The following is an 18,690-nucleotide window of genomic DNA, read 5'->3' as shown; positions in this document are numbered from 1 at the left end:
AAGTGTCCTGCTGCAGTCTATGTGGGTGGGTGTTGTTGAGTGATGGGGATTTCAGGGGATGGTATGAAGGCGTCACGTGACTGTCCAGTACTAATGATACTGTCGCTTGTTCATCTGATCTGTGGCAACCGGGGCCAGACGTCTATGAGGTCGGGAGGACAAGGGCAGGCGTGAGAGAGTCAGAGAGAGAAGACAGCAGCTGAGAGAGAGACGACAGTCAGAAAACTATCCCGTACCCAACACCTCAGTTAGTCCAAACTCCGTCCCGAAGGATAACACTCAGTTGAGTTTTGGGGGGTACAGAAAGCGACGCCAAAATGATGATGACCCAGGTTGAGACCACTGTGAGCTATGGTAATGGCTTCGAGGAGGTGTACATGCTCCAGGAGGACGAATGGGACAGGGACATGCTGCTGGACCCTGCCTGGGAGCAACAGCAGAGGAAAGTGAGTACTAAAGTCATCAGAAATAACACAACTCAAATAAATCTGAATGAAGTGGGCTACATTTACACACTCCTCTGTGGAAGCTACAGTTAAGTGGAAACACGTACACACTTGTGCCAGTGTTGCTAATAATTTATAGAATTTAATTTTGAAAGTTCATTAAAGTTGATTTCATATATCCATATAACTCCAACCTGAAGTTCGAAATGTCACAGATTACAATCAAAATGCTAATGAAGCGTTTATCTTGTTGTGTGTGTGTGTGTGTGTGTGTGTGTGTGTGTGTGTGTGTGTGTGTGTGTGTGTGTGTGTGTGTGTGTTCAGTAACCACTAATAGTTTTTAGTACCTGTAAGCACTCCAGTTTAACTTACTCCATATGAGTCATAAAAACTATAAAAATGTGAATGAAATAATGAAGAAACTGCCACAGCTAATTAATAGCTAAAAGGTACTAGACACTGGTCTATACTTCTAATTTTCAGCTATATAGCATTATCTGAAGTAGAAGTCGAAAGTCAAAGAGAGAGAGAGAGCCGGTGTTACATTGTATTTGGTGACCCATCAGATTCTGTGACCTGCAAGGTTGAAAGAAGTACTCAGATCCTTTACTAAAGGGATGGTGTCAATGCCACAATGTAAAAATACTTCATTACAAGTAAAAATGCCAAGGCTGACACGTGATAGGTGACAGGCGACAGAGATCACGTATTTTCGACTTCGATTTTCCTATCATGTTGCGCACTTGGAGAAGTTTGTTATGTCGCGGACACCGTCTTACTCTGGCTAGTGTTACCACCGTAGCCATGGAAATTGTAGTTTTGCAGTGAACTTCCTTATTGATATTTGGGTGTATAACTCAAGGTAGCTTGTAATGTCCTCGTTGAATAAGTTTAACTTGTTTAACTTGAAACATAAATTGAAAACTACTCGCTATAAACCAAATTTAACATTTCATACTTTACAAAGGACTTGTGGGGTTACATGGTGTTTTTAATTTGACTCTCATTTGAAGCTTCTCTTGCTGGTCTTGGTTTAATATTATTGGGGGAAGATCACAAAACTTCCGCTGTTTACTTGACACAGCCAGGGGTCCAGGCAGGCGGGGAGGGAGGGGAGGCAGGAGGGGAGGCTTGACGGACGGATGCAGTGGGTACCAACTAACAATAGCTCTGCCTTCCAGCGGCTCTCCAGACTGTTGCCTCTCCACTGATACGCGAGGAATGCGAGCTGTCAACAGATGCTCCGAACACATGATGACGCTCTTGGGATTAGAATTGACGCTACATCTAATTTTAAACCTCGGGACCAAAAGGCATTATAGTAGGGTAATCCAGTGTCCTTGGTGCGGAATTCTTTTGTTTATAGAAACCACCCAGAAATATTGTACCAGCACAAGCCACCTGAATGTAGCCTCGGCCTACCACACTGTCAGTTGATTTTAGGGCTTTATGAGTTGGCCCAGGCATTAAACTGCAGCTCTTTGCACAACTGGAGGCCATCAACTCCAGCTCCATAGCCTCTTGTGGTCCCCACAGGGATGACAAAACTGTGTATTTTAGGTAACACAAATCAGCAACCTGATTATCAAATTCCTGGTCCATATACATAGCAATTTTCCTATATTTATCTTTTTACTGATACTAATTTGATAGTTGGAGAGTTGTTTGGCTGTCTGAGCAGCTGTTCAAAATAACCAGAATTGATGAAATATCACTGATGGTTGCATACGTAAACACTGGTGTAGTATTTCTATTTGGCACTGGGGGAAGTGATGATGTTACTCTGTGCCCGACCATTTTTGTTATCCTAGCCATGCATGACATTCACTGTGAGCAGTGGTGTTACCAAAAGGCTTTTGTTGACTGCCTAAAGGGCCACTTTTCTCCCAAATAATTTATCTCCTGTAGCCTTACACTTCTTATCGAGCTCAAGTCATGGTGCAGTGGGCTTATTTCAGATCTTACTTGCAGCTGTCATACAGTCGACAGTGCTTATGTGGACTATTTCAAATTATTATCTGACTCAGACAGGTTTATCAAGTTGATTGTCAAAGCCATCAGTGCCCATTTATATAACATAGACCAATAATTACGTTTTTAGACCTCGATATCTGCACTGCTCGGGTGCCGGTGATTAATAGTCAAGGTACAAAAATGTAATTGCAAAAATAACACTTTCATCTCAGTTAAATCTGAACAAATAAATAAATCAGACAAAACACAATGATCCATTCATTAAACTGTTAAACTTCTCGTTTATTTTCCATCCTCATCCACACACTCTCTGACCTAGTGAGGCCCCAAAGGCATCAGCTAGACCAGTGACAGGGTTGGTCCTCACTGAATGTGATTCATAAATATTTTTAGCTATAATCGTCACTGGCCAGTATTGCTAGAGAGCGAGGCGGGGGCGGGAGGGGGGCTTGGAAAGTGGGCAGCAGGGTTATGCGACTGTGGCCGAGTCAAATTTGGAGGACCAGCAGGCCACGTTTTTTAACAAGGAGGGCAGCAGTTCAAAGTCACATACACCCTGGGGACTCCATGACGACCTTAACTCTAAAGCCTGTAATATTCTGTTTTTTTACCGGCACCCAAAGGGGAAGCCTGAGTGGGTGTCTGGAAGGATTTTTATGAAGTGAGGGTGGAAAAAGTGCTAAAATATCTTCCTCAAGTAATGTCACTTTACACAGTTTATAAGCCAAAGTAAAACCACTGGTGTAAAATAACAAAAAAAGCGTATTGTAATGTGCCCTGATTAACAAATTAGAAAACTTTGACATTTGAACTGATTTTCCAAATAAAAGGAAACACAAAGTTCAATACAAATACTTGTCAAAACTGTTAATTGAAGGAAAGGCAACCATGAAATTAAGCCAGACTACCTTTCCATTCATTTGTGAATGTACTTCATTGCTAAATGCTCTGTTAAAAAATCATTTTAAAATACTGTATCATAATTAAGGCAAAACTTATTTGAATATAAATGAAATGACAGACTTGAATAGAAAACAGACCTATTTGTTTTTGTGAAGGTGAAGAGTAAAAGACCAAAATGTCACCAGCTACTTAACTTACATTATAGTATTATAGTATTTAGTGCAGTATTTGTTGATCTTTAATCAATGGGATCTGCCCATTGATTAAAACACTCATAAACATGGAAATGACCATTTACCAGATCCATTTATTCATATACTGTATGAGGGATAGCCTTAAAATGCTCCTTTAAACATGCCTGCCTGTCATCATACATCAGCACTGATATACGATCAGCAGTAATGAATGTGCCCTGGAAGAGCAGTCTACATGTATTGTGATAAAGCTATCTCCTTGCAGCTGTAACCAGTCACACCTTAAGTGGCAAAATAGTGACAGAAAGTGACGTGAAGGGAAAACTTGCTCCTGTATCCACGTGACATTTTCACTCATGTTGACATGGCGAAACATTTTGACGTTTTTCCTGCCGGTCTCTTATCATGAAGCACACCAGAGCAGTCTAAATTTAACACTTTATATCGGTTGGAATGTGCTCTGTGGTCGGCTCCCAGCTTTCATCTCCAAAGTGCTGAGCGCCCGTGAACTCTGCTGCTGGCTATTGAGAGACTTTATAAAAATAGGAGGAGAAAGACAATGATCCTGTCTTAACATGATTTACAGTATTGCAGTGCACGACATGGAGCACATGCGGCACATTTGTTCTGATGACTGTTAGCGATGAAAATACTTTAGCAAAAAGTTGAAATTGGACACTAATAGATAACTAGAGGTTAATCTGAAAGAGTAGCTTTGGTCAAACAGGTTAACACTGATTTATAGTTCTGTAGTAAAGACTATTCTTATGTATCTAGTTTTTAAGGGATATTTAGACTTAAATCACAAATTAAGACTATTGTTTATCAAAATGTGCTACATGCAGTCACATAATCACCATTTCCTTACTTGAAAAACTGTTTTTGAAAAAATATTTTCAAACACAGAACATGATACATGTGATTGCCAACATTTCATCAAGTCCTGCTATAACTGACCTGGGTCTCCTTCTCCTGGTAGACCTTCACAGCCTGGTGTAACTCCCACCTGAGGAAAGCTGGTACTCAAATTGAAAATATTGAAGAGGACTTCAGGAATGGACTAAAACTCATGCTGCTTCTGGAAGTCATCTCAGGTCAGATCACAGAAGAGAGACGTCTCTATTATAACTTTATGTGTTCTCGGTTCATTTCAATGCTTTATTCTTTTCCACACCAGTAGGAAACTATGCACATTTTTCTTATTTTCTGTGTTCTGTTTAATATGTTGGCACACATAAATGACTCATAATGGTTTGCTTGCAGGTGAAAGGTTACCCAAGCCAGACAGAGGGAAGATGCGGTTTCATAAGATTGCTAATGTCAACAAAGCACTGGACTTCATCACAAGCAAAGGAGTAAAACTGGTCTCCATTGGAGCAGAAGGTACCTCATCCCTTCCTCTGTACACAAATATATTACAAGCCATTTGGTGTCCAATGGACTGACAAATATGAAATGATATGTGTGATAATAAGATTTTATTATTATCTCCAGTGCAAACTGATTCTAACAGGTTGTTGTTTTTTCAGAGATTGTGGACGGGAATGTAAAGATGACTCTTGGAATGATCTGGACTATCATCCTCCGCTTCGCCATTCAGGACATTTCTGTTGAAGGTGAGGTAAAAAAATCCAAAGAGGCCAAATCTTACTACATTGTCTTTAGACATTGGGCCTCATTCACTAGTATGTGCATAGAAATGTTCTTACTTTGTGCATAAAATAAGTGCACATGCAGAATTACTGTCAGAATAATGACGGAAACTTGTAAATCAGAATCATTGTAAACTGAATTCCAGATTCATGCCCAAAGAAGGACAAAACAGGCTGTGACCTGCGTTAAATGGAAGTACACAATGTAACTCATGTTTACATTTCTGTGAATTCACTTTCTCCTCAGAAACATCTGCCAAGGAAGGCCTTCTTCTGTGGTGTCAGAGAAAGACTGCCCCCTACAGGAATGTCAACGTCCAAAACTTCCATGTCAGGTAAGTGTTGCCCATATTAAATACTCTTGATTGTAATGATAGTTTATTTGATTGACATCTGGTTCATGTTTTTGTCTCATGGTATATTAAAAGTAAAGGAATGATAAATGTTAACACATATTCAAGTATTTCTTTTACCTTTCAACATTAAAACAACCTACTGTGTTATGACAGCACATACAATGGTAATATGGAGTTTTTGTTCTAATCTGTCACAAGTTACAGGTACCTAATCACATTTTATGGCACCAGTGAACCATTTCTCAGTTCCTCCTGAAAGTGACTTTCACAAAAATTAAGCCTCAGTTGTCGACACTCGGTTGTTGCACCTTTAATGATATCGTTCAATGCAAGAACTGGACTTGAGGAAGCTTTTTCTCCTGCAACATCATCTTAGTTTAACTGGTGTGGTGCATCTCTGAACTGACATGTTGGTTCTCTCTGCTTGTCGGCTGGTGAAGCTGGAAGGATGGCCTGGCCTTCTGCGCCCTGATTCATAGACACAGACCCGACCTCCTCGACTACTCTAAGCTCAACAAGGTGTCGTGTGGCTTCACTTGTAACCAGGATGCTGTGTGTTAGCCTCAAACACTAACAGTCCACAAAATTAACATTTCTGTCACATTGAAAGCAGAATAATGGCACTTTCCGTTGTGAGGAAGACTAGTTTATATCTAGGAATGGAGGTGTATGCTATCTCTTTCTCACATTTCCTATTTCCTCTGCTAATGACTTACTTGCACTGCTAATGTGGTTGCCTGTTTTGATTGAGTTATCTGAGTACATTATAGTGTTTGATGCAGACACAATCACAAAGCCGTCTACGTGAAGTCCACTCAGTTGTCATAGAAGCAGAAGCATCAGAAGCAGTGTGCGGTACTGTTTGCTGTGGAAATACAGCGTGTTATTTGAAAAACACGAGTGGATATAAGCTAGTTCAATCTACGGATGATTCTTTACAGCAGAATGGTTTTGTCTGAAGCGTATTCATTTAGTCTCAGCTCATGCTTCTTTATTCTTATGCTTCATTATTCTTCAACACACCGGTGTACCCAGCACACAATTTCAGCATAATTAAAAGTAATAAGGCCTTTGCTTCTGTTTTTAAATCAGTTTTTATACGCCTCCCCACTGTGCCATTTACAACAATGGATTTAATAGCAGGGATATGCCGAATCCTTAGTGACACAAACACAAAGTCATTAATATGCAAAAAAAGACAATACAACTTTAAATTATGACAAATAGATACAAAGTTTGTCTTGTCTTTCCTCATACATTTAACATATCTGCTATTAGCATATAAGCTTTACAGTGTAAATAGTGCACACTGTTGTATCTTTAAGTGATTTTCTGGGCAAACAAATCCACAGCTCAACTAAATGTTCTGGGTTTAATGTATTGCCCAGGATTCTCGTTTTTTTTGTATAAACATGTGAGGGCGTCAGTGAGCTGTTCTGTTTATTTGTAGGGTAGAGAACACAGCCGACAGACCTCCTGCATTCATCAACTAACAATAATCCACCAATAATGCACCCCGGTCTGTTTTGATATAAACACGAAGTGTTAGAGATTTTACAACAATCTTATCCAATTACTGTAGGCAAAAAAAGTAAATGGCCTAAAAATCTGACTGTACATTAATATCAGCTATGTATGTATTTCCCTTTACTTACTGTACTGTAAGATCACATTTGACACAGCACTGCATATGTATAGCAGGGGAACACCTTGGCTGGATATAGGGAGTGACATTTTCATTTGTTTTGGAAACAGAGGCACTCTCTTTTCAGCACCTTACTCACTGACATGACTTGGTGTTGACTCTGAATAGTCACAGAAACATGAGCCTAGTCCCTGCAGAGCACAGGCTTAGCTTTACCTCAGCGACTGGCCATGATGGCCCATAGTGTATCCAAGTGAGGGGCTGCTGATCCTCCTGAAAGAAGAATAGGGAGATACATAGATGTCTCAAATATTTATTATTCAAAGCTAATGTGTCACTGCAAGGCTAGTGTCAATTTTCATACTAGAAAAGGGCAGTCAAGGTAAATATGAGTGATGAGGCACACTTTGCTCAGAATTTTCTTACTCTTTCAGTCTCTTTTGGCATACGTATTTGCACACCAGTTGTGCTTACGCTGCCAGGAGACAGTTGCATTGTGCGCCAGGCAGCTGTTGAATCTGGCATATGGCTCCAGGTGAGCGTGTTCATTAAGCTAGCAGTGTTACAGCCTGCTGAGACAGCTCTGGTCAGGGAGGGATGAGGGTACACACACACACACACACACACACACACACACACACACACACACACACACACACACACACACACACACACACACACACACACACACACACACACACACACACACACACACACACACACACACAAACACACACACTCAAAGACACAGAGGCCTTGGGGCATCCTTCTATCCTTCCATCCATCCCTTCATCCAGCCAGCATTTTACCACTCCATCCATCCATCTGTCCTGCACTGGATCTGTGAGCAGCTGGCCCTGTCATGTAGTGTGGCAGCCCCCTCCCTGCTGCCTTTATGGAACAGTGGAACAGAGACAGGAACAATAGCAGCAGCATGATAGCATGATCCCTTTACCCCAATGCACTCTCACTGACTGTCCCATTAGCAGGGAAGGGTTCAGTGTCAGCTGTTGGCTTAACACACCACTCCCAGTCTGTCCAAACACTTGGTTTCTCCTGTCAGTCATTTGTGTGAGAAATGTGGTTTATTATGTTTCAAAACATGTGTGATGTATATTGTAGTTTTGAAATGTTACTGGAGTCTGTTGCTAAGATTATCATTTTATTATTTAAAAAAAATTGATTAGTTAAAATGATTAAGTTAAAAATACAAGTTACAGATTTAAATATGTAAATATTTGCTCACATTTGTCATTGTCATCTCAACATCTCAAACACTCAGTAAAGATCAATTGCTTAATTGAAAAAAAAAATCAATAATAGTAATAAACATTATCATCATTAAGTGCAATCCAGAGTTGTCACACAAAAGCTAAAAAAGTCATCAATCCTATGATTTTAAGAAAACTAATACTTGATTTTCCAATTGAGACTGGTTTCATGTATCAAACAAATATTAATGTGAGGGACTGAATAAACATCCAGCTCATGTATAACTAGAAAACATATAACGTCAGTTGTAGGATTCAGCAGGTCAATCAAATGTTGATTTAAGTCGTATTAAATTAATGTGCATGCACAGTAGATGATCAGCGAGTATAATGTGTCCACCGCAGCATGAAGGTCAGCGCAGCGGCATGTTAAGTCTGACATTGCTGCGCAGTGATGTAGAATTGTGTTTCTTTATTTAGGATGATCCTATGGGGAACCTGAACCTGGCTTTTGACATAGCCGAGAAACACCTGGACATTCCCAAAATGCTGGATGCGGAAGGTAATGTTTTATGGAATAGAAAACCCCTAACTTTATTATTCTACTGTATGAAATATGTTTTTTCAATATGAATGTTACTGTCTGTGTGTGTGTATGAAGATATTATTGTTGGACGTCTATTTTTGCACTAGTCTCTTTCACACATACACAACCAGCAATTGTATCCTGACATATAATGTGTCCAGTTAACGCTAATCATGGGGTGAAAGACTGAGAACTATTTCTTTGAGGGGGTCTTAGATGACTACATCAGATTCACTTTGTGTGCACATAAAAGGATGCAGTAAAACACAACCATATTTCAGTCTTGATCATTTGGATTATGTGATCCTCTTCATATTCAATAATTACATTCATATGCATTAATAATATTTTTTCTAAAGAACTGGCAAAAAACATGTTTTCTCCTTTTTTCTTTCTTTCTGCCACTTTGACTTTTCCTCCCTTTCAATTCCATAGATATCATCAACACCCCCAAGCCTGATGAAAGAGCCATCATGACCTATGTGTCCTGCTTTTACCATGCTTTTGCTGGAGCCGAGCAGGTATATAGATTGAACCTATCACCTTAAATTACAACTTTCATTTTTAGAAGAGGTAGCTATCACTGTCTTTCTTATTTGCTGTCCCTCTATTGCAGTTTGATTTTGACATATCATTTTGAGCAACAAATGTATTTTGAGGATGACATTATTAAACATATTAAAAGGATGAATGAAATCATGTGTGTTACTTTACTCATGTAAATATGTTATTTTTCACTACCTGTGCTTTTAGGCAGAGACGGCTGCCAACAGGATCTGTAAGGTGCTGGGTGTAAACCAAGAGAATGAGAAACTGATGGAGGAGTATGAGAGACTGGCCAGTGAGGTAAATCATGATGTGAAATTTCATTAAAAAAATATCCTCTTGTATGTTGATCATGACTCTTTGTGTAATGAAAAGAGAAATTAACCTGCAGAACTTTGGATAATCATACATACATATTACACTAAAGTTGTCCCCCTGCCTCTAGTCTAAGAACAGACTTAAGTTTAGCTCTAAAAACATCTTCCTCTCCCCCACTTGTGGATCCCATTGCTGCCATAAACTGAGATCCATCTGCTGAAAAAAATTAATAATTCATTACAGTCTTGACAAACTGCTATCTTAACATGGAGCTCTCTTGACTCTTCACTTATTCCCATGTTGTCCTTGTGTTTCCCAGCTGCTGGAGTGGATCCGCCGCACCACTCCCTGGCTGGAGAACCGGACCCCTGAGAAGACCATGGTAGAAATGCAGCGAAAGCTGGAGGACTTCAGGGACTACAGACGCCAGCACAAGCCCCCTAAGGTGCAGGAGAAGTGCCAGCTGGAAATTAACTTCAACACCCTGCAGACCAAGTTGCGCATCAGCAATCGTCCTGCCTTCATGCCCTCTGAGGGGAAGATGGTGTCTGTAAGTTACAACTCCACATTTTTCCTCCTCTTATAATTCAACAGTGAAAGAAGTGTTCATCACTATTTGCACAACTGTTGATGTTCACCACCTATGGCAAAAGCTTTAGGATTCAAATCTTACATGGGACTGATGAGTAACAGGCAGTGCCATTCTACCAGTAGGATTAAGATTTGTGTTACAGTGTTACAACTTTAAACAATATTCATTTATCAAATGTCCTTATTGACTGGGGTAGAACTTAATCAAAACATGGTGTGATTTATCATTTTTATTGTGTCTACAGGACATAACCAGTGCATGGCAGGGACTGGAGCAGGCAGAGAAGGGCTATGAGGAATGGCTTCTTACAGAGATCCGCAGGTTGGAGAGGCTGGACCACTTAGCTGAAAAGTTTCGTCAAAAAGCCACTAACCATGAGAACTGGGCCAGCGGTAAGTTGTAGATGTACATTTGACTTTTTACCGTGTCTGCATGCTTGTTTCTCTATCTATCTCTCACTTTTATATCTATAGATCTGCATGTTTATCTGTTTATCCTGACTTGTTAGCTCAATGTTTATCTGTAAGCATCTTTATTCCTGCTTCTCTGCTTGATTTTCAATTTTCAAGTGTTTCCTTTAACCACTGGGTTTGTTTAGATTCACTCCTAATGAGATTTGATTGAAGGTTTTAAGAGTCTTTCCAATGCAATCAGCCTGTAGTGCACTACCACAGGTCATTTTCTCCATGTGCAATGACCAAATAAGGCCTGTGTTTAGATCCAAACTACTAATCATCTGATCATTCCTCCCTCTTACCTTATCCTTCTCTCTTTTCATATGTGTGATATTCAGGTAAAGAACTGATCCTCTCCCAGAAGGACTATGAAACAGCTACCCTGATAGAAATGAAAGCATTGCTTCGAAAACATGAGGCCTTTGAGAGTGACTTGGCAGCCCACCAGGACAGAGTGGAGCAGATTGCCGCCATTGCACAGGAACTAAAGTACGCACTCCCTATAGCAGACGTTTGCAGTCATGTGTCATGGAGGCCCAGGAGTATGTTTTCACTCCAGCCAAACACAACATCAGGGGGCTAATCAACCATTGCAGTCTTGTTTTCTGTTTCTCTCGTTGTAGTATTTTGGCTCTAGACAGCGTATAACATACAAGAGAGATTGCCTGAATAGATTAAGAATGACAAGCAAAAGCAAATGTGCCACATTGGCAACATTGTAAACACTGCCCTTGAAATGATCCAAAAAAAACATCTGTTCATATTATTCATTTTTGAGACACAGAGACAACAAAAAAATAGAAAACAAAGTAGCACATAAACTTATTTGGAACAATATGAACTCATTACAACTCAAGTGTAATTTCCAAGTGAGATGGTTTTGAAGGATTTTGGGAAATGTATTAATGAAAACGAAAATTATATAAACCCTCTTTTTCTTAGTGAATGGAATATAACTATATCTTAAGAAAAGGGTGAAGAGTATGGTTCACACGTTCACAGGCATGCTGACATTTTCAATCAGCACTCAATGATGACCACCTGTCCATCGTTAACTGCTTAGTCTGTGATTGGCCACAGAGTACTTCCCTTTTTCGTATTTAAGTGAAAAGCTCTGCAACAGGAAGATATCATTTCAGCTGAACAGCAAGATGGCTGTATGGTTTGTGCCAAGGTATGTTGCTAAGTTACTAAAATGACATGTTTATGGCTTGTTTGGTTTAGTCAGGTTTTTGACTAAGCTGTTTTCTTTTACAGTCACCTGCTCCTTATTGTCCTGTTGACCTGGATTGTCCATTGCTATCCTACTAAAAAAGGTAATATCACTTTATAAATGTTTAGTGTGACAAACTTGAGTTAGTGAAATTCATTACCCTTTTCAGCTGATTTATTTTGACCACAAATATCCCCCCTCCCCAGGCTCATTCCAAGGCGTGAGTTATCCTGTCTCAACAGCAAGCTATAGCCCTAACCCAGATGTGTCCATGTGGAATTCTGCTCCTGTCTGGGATCCTGTGGAAGAATCTACAACAACCTTCGCTACCTCTAGAACATCTCAGCCCAGTCCTCAGATCATCCTTCCTCCTCCATCTAAGTATCAGTCAGGTGCACTTGAGCGCTACCAAGACAACTTTGAGTATGGTAATTCAGAAAGTGAAACTGAGCAGCCAAGCTCTCTGCCAGCTCCACCTCTATATCCAGGCCCTAGCTTCCAGGCGGGTGAGTTGAGCCAATACGAGTCAACCTTTGAGCATGGAAATGAAGACAGGGAAACGGAAGAACAAGGTTTCAGGCCATTTCCACCTTATGCCTCGACTCGGCTGGGAGCTGGGCACCTGTCATCTCATTCTAGCCCTGAGGAACTCGCACTAGAGATGCTACCAGCTGGACCAACTATACCAAACTATCGCCACCTCTTCTTTACTGGTCAGCTTCCTCCTGGTACATACTCGAACCTCCAGACAGATTATGAGACTGGTGCTGACAAGTGGGATGAAATTCATTATGAAAGATACCACTATCCCATCGCTGACAATCAAAATAATCCCTCTCAGACCAAGGAAGCTACCAGAGATGTCCCCTGGCAGCAGCCCCAACAATTCCCTAAAGCTTAACCAGGCCTGTAGGTCTTTCAACCAACTTGAAGCAGACGACAGTAATGGCAGCTCCATTAGTCCCTGTTCACTCTGAAATGTACATTCTGTGTTCAAGTTGCTTGTGACTTTTAATTAAAGTGAATGTGAACATGATTTCTGTGTGGGTTCGTTAGGTTTAACCAAAGCGGTGTGTTCAAGCTCACCCAACTTCAGGTGTTGGGATAATTACTTAATCCAAAGTATTATATTGGCCTAAAAAAACCTAGTGGTTGGTTGAACAAAACATTTCCTCTAAATGAATAATAGATGGGTTCATAATTCCTCAAGTCAGGAGCTCAAAATCCAGTCCTCTGTGCAAATGTGTATCTAATGTTTAGTTTGCCACCCTCTAGTTACAGTTGAAATTTAAGATGTAAGTCTAACTTGGCTAGCTGTAACCTTACCTTCAGAACTCTCTAACTTTGCTCAATGAGAACTGGAGTTTACCTTGCATCACTCAGGTTTAAAGGGATCTCCTAGCACGTTCTCATTTGATGGCACCCATGAGCTTGCTGCCATGTTTAAATCTAAGGTCTTGAGCTAAATGCATGGATTTAGGAGTTTACTTTCAGGGGCAAAAAACAGCAAGCAGGATGTCCCTTTGTGTAGTTGGGGCTCAAAACCTGTGACTTTTTCCTGAAAAGGCATCTTAATCTTGAAAATGCTATAGAGCTCTCTTCCATAACTGATACAAATGGCAGTACTGTTTTTGTATTCCAGTGAGCTGGACTACCATGATGTGGCTGCTGTGAACCAGCGTTGCCAGAGCATCTGTGACTTGTGGGACAGGCTGGGAACCCTGACTCAGAAGAGGAGAGAGGCACTGGAGGTAAGGGCAATATTTACTGCTGGTACCAATATGATATATGGCATTATTTGACAGAATGCAGATAAATCATATCTTGTTGAACCTGGCCTTGTTTTTAAGGTAAGGTTTTTTATATACTGAGTTACTAAAACTTGAATGAGATTCTGTGCATATGTTAATAAATCCCCACAAGAGTGTGCTAATGTTCCACCCTGACCACAATACTTCCATACATGATCAACTTAATCAAAATGTCAGTGTAAGCATATTCAAGTGTCTGTCAATGACATCTGAAAAGTGAAGACCTGACTGATGAGGAGAGAAAAATTGGATCCCTCTAAAATCCCTGACCCAGATAGAAGGATAAAATGGGGGGCTCGTGTGGGGTAAAGAACAAATAGATGTAAGAGTCCTGTCCAGGAAGTGACTGGCTCAAAGCCCACTAGCCACTTCCTCTGATCCATGCTGGCCATTTCAGACCTGCAAATGTGTGAGGGCCTGGGAAAAGGGCCAAGGATTAAGTATGAATGACAGGGACAGGGGTCCACCTTCCACTCCCTGCCATCCCCTCCTGAGGGGTGGGACCCTGTCAGGAACAAGCAAGCCAAAGTGGGGGTTAACGAGGCTGTGCCAGCGTTATGCAGCCTGGGATTAGTTATCAAAACAGGTGAGGGGATGTTTGTTTTTGGATTTGTATGTGAGATATGAGGATAATAATTCCTTGTGAGACTTTGGTAAAGCATACAGTGAGCTATAGGTTGCATGTTGTAGGGGGGTTGTTTTGAATTTAAAAATATACAAAACATACATGCAGTATATCTTGTAATCCTCCCAGCGGACAGAGAAACTGCTGGAGACTATTGATCAGCTGTTCCTGGAGTTTGCCAAGAGGTCAGCTCCTTTCAACAACTGGATGGAAGGAGCCATGGAGGATCTTCAGGACATGTTTATGGTTCATACTATTGAAGAAGTCCAGGTAGGCTTACACACAGTACAATAGAGTCACACATTTGCCATTTGTGATTCCAGTTGCATTTGATAGCATTGCCGCTGTTAAAAAAGTCTAGGTAAGATAAGCCTGCCCGCAATCTTTTATCATGATTTATGATTCATGTTTGGGTTATTATGAAGCCCATAAACTGTTTTTCTTTATTGTAAATATCTGTACAGTGTTAATGTAATATTGGTAAGTCTGTCACACCCAAATGAAAACCACATAATGTTATCACATTTTTTTTAAAACAGAAATTTTAATAACATTTCAAGATTTCCCTCCTTCCACTCTCCCTTCCAGAGTCTAATCGCAGCTCACGAGCAGTTCAAAGCTACTCTACCTGAGGCAGATGCAGAGAGACAGGCCATCTTGGGAATCCACAATGAGGTGCAGAAAATTTCCCAGAGCTATGGAATCAAGGCCAACATTGTCAACCCCTACAGCACCCTCACAACTGAAGAGCTTCTCAACAAATGGGATAAGGTATCTATAGCTTCAAAACTAATTTACAGACTCATATATCAAGGAATAAAGTAATTATTATTCCTATTAGGAGTAAAGAGAGCAGTATTTACATTCCACTGATAAAAAAGTGCCGCTCTAACATTTTATCACTGAACTGAAACTAATTTCTGTTTCAAGTGAATGGATCTTTTCAGGAGGAGCCAGCATCTCATAATACCAAGTAAGCCATCTACTTTATATGTGCATGTGTGTATTTTTTAGGTGAAGAAGTTGGTTCCTCAGAGAGATGGTTCCCTCCAGGAGGAGATGGCACGCCAGCATGCCCATGAAAGGCTGAGACGGCAGTTTGCTGCCCAGGCTAATCTTATTGGACCTTGGATACAGGCCAGAATGGAGGTCAGACATACAGCCTTCATAAGCAATTTGACAGTTATCTCCATCTAATCAAATAAAAACCAAAAATGGAAGACAATTATATTCAAATGCATTATACAAATGGGAGGTACAATGATGGTGGCTTTCCTGATAATGACGATAGTTGATGACTTTATCACACACACACACGCACACAATTTCTCTTTACTAAATGTATGACAGAATTTACTTAAATGACTCGCTGCATCATGAGTAAGCAAACCACGAGATCTTTAAACCAATATCTTATCATCTAAATTGTTCCAAAAATTAAGTTGACCCTGCTGCATGTATTTTCCCAACAGGAAATTGGACGTTGCTCCCTGGAGATAGGAGGCACCCTGGAAGACCAGATGACCCAGCTGAAACAATTTGAGCATGTCATTGTCACTTACAAGCCCAATGTCGACAAGTTGGAGGGAGACCACCAGTTAATCCAAGAGTCACTTGTGTTCGATAACAAACACACCAACTATACTATGGAGGTACAGGACAGGGGCAAACAGAGAACAGTTTTCATGTACATGTACATGTATACGCATGCATTGACGTCAACAGTATGTGCAAACATTCACACACACATGCACATTCTGAAGATATTCATTGCAGATACTGAAATTCTCAAATGTGCAAGTATGTACGAAACAAACATTTAGATTTACACTCAGTTTGTTCAAGGTGTGTCTGCTCTGTGTTAACATGCTTGCTCTGTCATCACATCAACAGCACATCCGTGTTGGGTGGGAGCTGCTGCTTACAACCATTGCCCGAACCATCAATGAGATTGAGACCCAGATCTTAACCCGGGATGCCAAGGGCATCAGCCAGCAGCAGATGAATGAATTCAGATCTTCTTTCAACCACTTCGACCGGGTATAGATCTCCAACATCTTACATCACTGGAGTCTTTTTTTTGTCAGCTTGATTGATTGGTGCAAAGAAGCCACGCAGGTGGTGGTAGCCCTGTGTTTAGAGAGGGTCCTGTAGCTGCACCATGACCCAAATGTCCCTAGAGAGGTATTTGAGTACAACATGCTGAATTCTTGCCAGACCCAAGGGCAATGTCAGGAAGGTGACCCTACATTTGACCCAAAGTGACTTCTGTTAGACATGGTGGATGTAAATGAAATGTTTCTCCCCTGGGCATTACAAATTACCACAAAAAAATCAATTGTAGTATGTCGAGCCACATTGTATTCATATTAAGTTAAATTCTTGTAGTTTTTGTGCAAGTGCAATGATGGATGACTTATCCACTCAGTTTTCATTTATTCAAGCTAAACGTTTAGGGGATTCCACAGACTGATTATGCCTCTCAATGCCTGAATTGAAATCTTTTTTGTACAATACAACAAGGACTGAGCTCTTAAATCTTACCTGTCATGAAATCTAAGTCTTAGGTGTTTAAAGTTGATAGCATTCCTCCTGTGTGTTATTTATATCATAGTGCTACATATCTTATTGTTATTGTCAGATATTGGTCTTGTTTAATGGAATATTGATAAGCACAATATATTTGTTGAATCTTCTCATATTGCCTCAGTATATTGTTTCTTTCTCTCCACGGCCGTGCTTCAATCTTTTCTGACTTTATTTTTCTCCTATTCTTATCCTGAAATTTGGCCTCCTGTAGAAGAAGAATGGAGCGATGGAAACGGATGACTTCAGAGCCTGCCTCATCTCTATGGGATATGACTTGGTATGGTGTTTTAAATGCGGGTGGATAGATGGGACTTCATTATCAGTTACTGACAGCATTGCTCATGTTTGCTGTATTTTACATCCCCTCATTCGTTCTCTGTCCATCTATACCCTACTCAGGGAGAGGTGGAATTTGCCCGTATAATGATGCTGGTGGACCCCAATACTACTGGAATTGTCTCCTTCCAGTCTTTCATTGATTTTATGACCAGAGAAACTGCTGACACGGACACTGCAGAGCAGGTTGTGGCATCATTCAGGATTCTGGCAGCTGATAAGGTATGTGTGTGTGTGTGTGTGAGAGTCTGTGTAGTTTACTGGCATATGGACAGATATTCTTAGATGACACTAATCTATTCTATTCCAGTCATTATTAACAAGTATTTTCCATGCAAAGCTGATTTATGATCTATAATTGTGTTCATGATCTCAAGTGGAAAAGGGGGTATTAGCATGAATCATTTTGGAAATATGTCTGAAACGCATGTCCTTTCCACCATTACAGCCTTACATATTAGTGGAGGAGCTGAGGAGAGAACTGCCTCCTGAACAGGCAGAGTACTGCATCATGAGGATGCCGCCTCATGGCGGCCCTGGAGCACCACCAGGGGCACTGGACTACACTGCCTTCTCCACCGCCCTCTATGGAGAGAGTGACCTTTAACCTGACTAGAAAAACCCTTCATCTACTGACCGTTTACCTAACCAACCCCTCCCCCTCCGCCTTCCATCTCCTGATGAATTTAAGAAATCTGTAATGAAAGGAGGATCAAATATGTTGAATGAAATGTGTTTGTGACCATATCAAGTTTTTGTTGATTAGTTATCTGACGCATTAGTCTGTCTGCAGTCATACTGAGCATTGTCATGTACGATGGTGCTCTTGGATAAAACATGTCCCCTAAACAAAATGTCCATGTTAAATTTGTATTGTGAGAAAAAATGCATTGCAGGTTTAAATCTTGTGTGGTATGGTGAAGTGTATCTGTATCAAAAATGCAGATTATTTGGAAGAACTTGATCATGGTGATTGAGCATTTTTTCATTTGAAGAAAATATATACATAAAAGTCCTGTTTCATCTAGCACTGTCATGTTTTTTTTCTCCTTATGTGTCCTTGCAGTATATTCATTTTGGGAATCCAATCAAACCATAAGGGATTTTGAGATGCATAAATTCAATTACAGTTTGCAAAAGCAAGACTGCCATCCAACGATAAAGTGGATCCCAAAAGGCAATCAAATGTACAGTACCAACAGAAGAAAAATGGGAAACCAAATGAATGCAAAAGCAAA

General features: G+C 40.5%; 2 protein-coding genes and 1 long non-coding RNA gene across 7 annotated transcripts in view; 2 read left to right on the top strand and 1 right to left on the bottom strand.

Moving 5' to 3' along the window:
• The window catches only part of LOC133992327 (uncharacterized), a 140,656-nt gene extending 132,755 nt beyond the window's left edge, over positions 1-7,901 (bottom strand). Inside the window, exon 1 of the long non-coding RNA XR_009927033.1 lies at positions 7,858-7,901. This is a non-coding gene — a long non-coding RNA (uncharacterized LOC133992327). The remainder of the gene's footprint in view (positions 1-7,857) is intronic.
• The window catches only part of dnajc9 (DnaJ (Hsp40) homolog, subfamily C, member 9), a 149,520-nt gene that overhangs the window by 48,780 nt on the left and 82,050 nt on the right, over positions 1-18,690 (top strand). The window lies entirely within an intron of this gene.
• actn2b (actinin, alpha 2b) lies at positions 321-18,059 on the top strand. Of its 5 annotated transcripts, XM_062431041.1 has the most exons (21): positions 321-446; positions 4,497-4,611; positions 4,781-4,900; positions 5,047-5,133; positions 5,417-5,504; positions 5,966-6,044; positions 8,862-8,943; positions 9,403-9,488; positions 9,721-9,813; positions 10,151-10,381; positions 10,668-10,815; positions 11,217-11,367; positions 13,734-13,842; positions 14,657-14,797; positions 15,116-15,298; positions 15,542-15,676; positions 16,000-16,179; positions 16,421-16,567; positions 17,328-17,393; positions 17,516-17,674; positions 17,901-18,059. In XM_062431041.1, the coding sequence occupies exons 1-21, from the start codon at positions 321-323 to the stop codon at positions 18,057-18,059; spliced, it is 2,685 nt and encodes an 894-aa protein (XP_062287025.1). The 5 variants fall into 5 exon arrangements, with proteins under 5 accessions (XP_062287025.1, XP_062287027.1, XP_062287026.1 ...); XM_062431043.1 differs by lacking the exon at positions 15,116-15,298 and having other exon boundaries at positions 324-446; XM_062431042.1 differs by lacking the exon at positions 17,328-17,393 and having other exon boundaries at positions 324-446.

The sequence above is a fragment of the Scomber scombrus genome, chromosome 12 (assembly GCF_963691925.1).
Source record: "Scomber scombrus chromosome 12, fScoSco1.1, whole genome shotgun sequence".
NCBI lineage: Eukaryota > Metazoa > Chordata > Actinopteri > Scombriformes > Scombridae > Scomber > Scomber scombrus.
This window is presented reverse-complemented; position numbering and strand designations above follow the sequence as displayed.

What these genes read in the sequence shown, in the direction of transcription:
- actn2b (XM_062431041.1), top strand. Translation starts at nt 321, where the DNA reads ATGATGACCCAGGTTGAGACCACTGTGAGCTATGGTAATGGCTTCGAG. An exon ending in AGAGGAGAGAGGCACTGGAG is followed by an intron (nt 13,843 to 14,656) that starts GTAAGGGCAATA and finishes TAATCCTCCCAG; the next exon opens with CGGACAGAGAAACTGCTGGA. An exon ending in GGATTCTGGCAGCTGATAAG is followed by an intron (nt 17,675 to 17,900) that starts GTATGTGTGTGT and finishes CCACCATTACAG; the next exon opens with CCTTACATATTAGTGGAGGA.